The sequence below is a fragment of the Chrysochloris asiatica genome, unplaced genomic scaffold (assembly GCF_000296735.1).
Source record: "Chrysochloris asiatica unplaced genomic scaffold, ChrAsi1.0 scaffold00085, whole genome shotgun sequence".
Lineage (NCBI taxonomy): Eukaryota > Metazoa > Chordata > Mammalia > Afrosoricida > Chrysochloridae > Chrysochloris > Chrysochloris asiatica.
In genome coordinates this window covers 10,046,308-10,052,086 of record NW_006408603.1, presented here as the reverse complement: position 1 = coordinate 10,052,086, position 5,779 = coordinate 10,046,308, and the positions used below count along the sequence as shown (strand labels likewise).

The window sequence follows — 5,779 nt, the reverse complement described above, 5'->3', positions numbered from 1 at the left end:
GTCCAGCTGATAAGAAGAGAGGGGATATGCATAAGAACACCCACACTTGCAGATAATACCCACTCAACCTGGCTTCAGTGACTGGATGATCAGAGCTCAACTAGAAGAAGAAAGAAGAGGGAAAAAAAAGAGTAATCTGATAGAATTTGATGAACTTGATCTACACCTATGGATGCAGTATCTCAAAAGAGGGAACAAAATCTTTACAGCGAGGATCATTCTCACCCCCTCCATATATAGAGTAGACAGGGATGGGCAACTTGGACATTGGCTACCCAAAATGGGGAGTTGGGGGGCTCTACAAAGGCAAGAAGTGACTGGCTTACAAGCTTTCAAGAGGTAGCCTAGATTTAGAGGGCACAGAGGAAAGTAGAAATCCACTGAGTAGTATCCAGTCAGTTTGGGCAGGGCTAATGAAAGGAGATTGGGGATAGGTCCCTTGTCATATAATGGTGAATAATTGTTATCAGGACTGACTGTGAGGGTTGGAAATGTAAAGGTGAATGTAAAGGAGGGGAGTGATTGACTTTGCAGTCCAGGAGCGGAGGTCCCTGGAACCATCAAGGGAGAAGAGTGGAGAGCGGGACCCTACCCAGAGAAGCAATGACACCAGAGATACAGGCAGAGACAATGACGTGGAGAGATGGAGCAGCTGGGGACTTTAGACCCAGAGAGGGAGAGGGGCTTTGTGCTGATGACTTGGGGGCAGGCTTGCAGGGTGTACCATTTGCTTGGTTGATGATGCATGGAGGGGATTGTAACCATGGCAATGAAATGATATACAATAGGATAAATGTAAAGCTAATGTTCTCCCATGTAAACAATCACATAATTCACAATAAACATTTTTTTTTAATGCCAAATATTTAGTGAACTAACAAGATTTGGTCATAATTTAAAACTTCAGGATTTAAGAATTGTAATGCAGGATAAATAAAATTTGCCTTAAAAAAAAGTTTGATTTTTCCTAGACATCACTTAGTGCTCTTACCCAACTGATGAAAAAGATGCCGCATTTCCGTAAGCAGATTACTAAGGTAAGCAGTATGTGTGCATGAGATGCCTTACCCTTTTTATTTCACTGATCCTTCCAGTCCTGTAATCTGACTTAGCAGCATGTGCCATGGAATGTTGGGTGTTAGTTGTCTACTAAAACCTTATTCTAGGTCTAAGAAAATACCCATAATATCTAAGCTTTCTATCAACATTTTCTATACTAGGGAACTTCAAAAAAAATATATGGAAAATTTTCATTATCTTTGAATTACATTTTTTCCACAAACTTTTTAAAAAAATGGCAGAACATTCTCTGGGGTGACTACATTCAATGTAACACTTCAGATCACTGTATACCATCTAGATTTTTCCAAATCCAACTTAATCCTTCTTTTCTGTTTTTGTTTCGAAGCCAAACAAAATAAGTTTATTATTTATCAACATCATAAGGAAATTCCATACTGGATTGATGAATGGGTGTTGTATTGCATGTTTCTTTAAAATGATAGTTATGTGTTAGTGGAATTGAGAGCAGGTAAGCTGTATAGTCGTGTAAACTGCTTTTTTTGTTGTTACTCCAGTCTTTCTTACAGATCACTGTAAGAAAGACTTTACGCATTTTTTTTAAATCATGTTTAACCCTAGTCTAGAATCAGTAATATGAATGCATAATTTTTCAATTGAACTCCTAGGGCTTTACCATTCTTCTCGTTACTCTCAAACTCAATACGAACCTACCCCTTGCCTTCTGTTCATGTTTGTTGATTGTCCCCTGTGTATTGTGTTAATTCTCATATTTTTTTCTTGAACTATTTGCCTTGCTTAAATGTAACTTTATCACCTAATCTCAAAAGTTTATGTTACCCAGTTGTACAAAAAGAAATTAAAATTTTTTTAATGATTGGTTCCCCCTCTCTTTTTTTTTTTGTTTCAGCAAGTTGTTCATCTTAATTTAGCAGAAGACTGCATGAATAAATTCAAGCCTAATATAGAAAAACTCTGCAAAAGTGAGCAGGTATGTGCAGTCAGAAATGCCTGCGTTCATAATAGATATCCGGAGTGAACTTTTTAAGTTAAAACCTAAATTTTTGCTTGGCACAGTGGTTGATTTACAGAATCATAGAATCTCATAGAGGAAGTATATAATATATGTCATTTCCATTGAACTGTGTGTATATATACATACAGGTTATACCTCTTTATTCCAAGCAATCATGAGACTGCTAGGAGAAGGACTCTAGTATTGATTTGATAGAGCACAGCCACAAAGACACTTAGCAAAGTGCTGGTGATTATAAATCATTATTATGTATATAGGGAAGCCATGAACAATAGGAGCAGGTTTAAGGTGAACTGACTCTCTCTCTACCCTTACAAGTACCCCACTTGGTAGAGAGAAACTTACTTATATCTAAAAGGGGACCTGCTCACCCTCCCCCAATTGCCCATGTCCATTTCTGTGTCACTGGGTGGGCACTTCATGGATCAGGTGTCAGTAGGGGTGTGTCTGTCTCTCAGCAAGTGTTACCAACTCAGGTCAGGTGTGGTGTGACTGTGTTCATTCTCTCTGTGTGTCTCGTCATGGTTTTTCTTGGCAGGCTCTGCCCTTGTTTACCTACTGGTCTAGCTCACAACTAGAAGCTTTGGGACAACCCTGGACTGGTGCCAGGATTAAGTCAGCATTCCATCAGCTCTCAAGGCAAAATTTTTATTTTCCTGTTAGAACATGAATTGCGTTATTTGAGGCTCTTGCATTAGGTGCATAGACATTTATTATGGTTATGTCCTCTTGTTCACTTAACCCTTTAATCATGTAATATCTTTGTCTTCTATCTATGTTGTCTTTTGCTTCAAAGTCCTTTTTTTTCTTCAGAAATTAATATTGCTACTCATTTTTTAATTGCTGTTAGCTTGAAATTTTTCCCTATCCTTGGACTTTTTTAGTTTGTTTTTGTCTTTATGTCTAAGGTGTAGACAGCACATCAATGGGTTTTGTTTTCGTATCTGTTCTGCTACTCTCAAGGCAAAACTTTTATTGGCAATTCCTGCACAGTGTATACCCAAGCCTCTGTGGGCCTTCTCTTGGTCCTCTCTGGACAGGCCTCCCTTTGGCCTTAATGTTAAAGTTCTCAGCACAGCTGGGACACCTGCCACTGTCAAAGGCAGGCTAGCTCAATCCCACTTTGTGACTTATTCTCATAGGCATCTGCCTGCATTGGCCCAGAATGCAGCAGCCCAGAGGTGTTCAGTTCCATTGCTGGCCTCTTGGCCTTGAGGGGCTTAGCTCCACCTGCTGACCTGATTTTACCCACTGTTACCATCTTCTCTGTGAGCTGGCTCACCCACAGCCATTGTCCTAGCTGCTCTCTCTGCTGCTGAACCCCTCTTCTGGATCTCTTTGTGGTATCAGCTCAGTGTCACAGCTTTTACCTGTTCTAGGAGCTTCTCAGCACAGGGACCCTGGGTCCAAAGGATACATTCCTCTCTAGCTCTTATTGATCAGGAGGTCCCCAAATAACTTCTGTGAGATTGACCACTCATATAGGCAAACTCCTTGTCAATTTCAAGTTGTGGCTTTACTAAAGCCATCCAATACATTAGGTGGATTATAAATCCACACTAATCCTATTGGATAAATTCCAAGTGTATGAGATTAGCAAACCTTCCAACCCTTGAATAGCCTCTTAGGCAGATATCACACCAAACAATCCTTTCAAGCTGCTTATATGGATAGCAAATTGACCAAGCCTTTGGCAGATTAAAGCCCAACCAGTTATTCTGAGAAAATTGCAAACCCAAGAGCGGAAAGACTGCATAAAGGGAACCCATTGCACCATATCCACTAACATTAACAAGCTATACAGAATCACAGTAATTCTGTATAACTTGTTAAATCTGTGATTATGCATTTCTGGTTGATTGGAATTAAGTTTTTGAAGCATCATTTGGGATAGCATTGTTGGCAGAATGTTCTCAGGGGTCACTACATTTAATGTAACACTCTTCAGAGCACCGTGCAGACACATTTGGCTGTTTTAAGCCTTTTGTGTAATAACTCAGCTGCTTAGAGCAGTAGTGGCTACTAGAAATATAATACAAAACACATATAATTAAAATTTTTCTAGTAATTGCTATTAAGTGCCATCAAGTTGATTTTAACTCAGTACAGCATGTACAACAGAATGAAACACTGCCTGGTCCTGTACCATCCTCACAGTGATTTCTGTGTTTGAGCCCATTGTTGCAGCCGTTGGTCATTCCATTTCCATGAGGATCTTCTTCTTTTTCACCGACCCTTCACTTACTAAGCATGATGTCCTTCTCTAGGGACTGGTCTCTCCTAATAACGTGCCCAAAGAATGTGAGAGGAAATCTTAACCATCCTTGCCTTTAAAGAGCATTCTGGCTTCTTCTAAGACAGATTTGTTTATTCTTCTGCCAGTTCATTTTTTCTAGTAAACACATTAAAGAAATTTTAAAAGTGTAATTAATTTAAATAATTTACCTTCTTCTTAGTACAGCCAAATCATTTTTCTGCATGTATGCAGTATAAAAATTATCATTGATATGACTTCTTTTTATATATAAAGTCTTCAAATTCCTATTATATCTGTACTTATAAACTGATTACCACTGAGTCAATTCAGACTTACAGTGACCCTAGAAGCAAAGTAGAACTGCCCCATGGGGTTTCTGAGGTTCCAACCATTATAGAAGCAGGCTGCTACATCTTTCTCTTGCTGAGCGACAGGTAGGTTTGAACCACTGACCTTTTGATTAGCAGCTGAGCACTTAACCATTGCACCACCAGGGCCCCTTAGTTACACTTACAAACATCTTAATTCAAACTAGCCACATTTAAAGTGCTCAGTAGTCACATGTGCCTAGTGACTATGGTACTGAATAGCACAAGTTTGGATTTCTCTGATTTATGTGACCTTTTGGATTTTTTGCAATCAGTAGTCTACAAATGTTGATCACATTTTCAAGTCCCTTCAGGACAACACCCCCCCTCCCCACCAAGACTGAAACTCAGAAAACAACACACGAGTAGGCATCTAAGCTTTCTGGCAACCATGTTGGTCTACATGTGAGTGGAAGTGGGGGAAAGGCAGCAATGAAGGTATCGGAGTTCAACCACATTCCATAGACTCCTGTCGACCTTGTGATGAGAGAGAAAAGGAAAGGCTGTTTGGTCTGTAGTTTGGGGAGACTTGGGAACTCCTGAGCCCATAGACACTGACCTAGCCACTGAGGGCTAGAGCTGAGAATGAAGCATCCAGCTGATATGAAGTGGGGGGAGATGCACAAAAACAATAGTACCCATTTGACCTTCCTTCAATGACTTGATGATCAGAACTCAACTAGAGGAAGATAAAAAAATTTGATGAAGGAAGCAAGTGTAAATTGCTACAAATTGATGACCTTGACCTATATTTATGGATGTAGTAGCTCAAAATACCAACTGAGAGGGAATGAGTCTTCACATCAAGGGTCAAACCTATCCCCTCTGTACACAGGGTTGATAGGCAACTTAGACACTGGCTACCTAAAATGGGGATGGTGGGGGACTATAAAGGCACAAAGTGGCTGCCTTACAAATTTTCAAGAGAGAATTTAGTTTCAGAGTGTGTGTGGGAAAGTAGAATCCTCACTGGATAGTTCTCATCTAGTCTAGATGGGTCTGGTGAAAGGAGCTGGGGACAGGATTCATTTGATTCAGTAGTAATCGTTACCATGACTAATTGCAACTGTCACAACTGTAAAGGTGTAAAAAAAAAAG

At 39.8% G+C, this 5,779-nt stretch overlaps 1 protein-coding gene across 1 annotated transcript in view; it reads left to right on the top strand.

Moving 5' to 3' along the window:
• Window positions 1-5,779, top strand: part of STXBP3 (syntaxin binding protein 3) — a 70,563-nt gene that overhangs the window by 37,136 nt on the left and 27,648 nt on the right. The window contains exons 10-11 of the mRNA XM_006866007.1: window positions 972-1,037; window positions 1,931-2,011. Of these exons, the coding sequence (XP_006866069.1) occupies window positions 972-1,037; window positions 1,931-2,011 (147 nt within the window). The remainder of the gene's footprint in view (window positions 1-971; window positions 1,038-1,930; window positions 2,012-5,779) is intronic.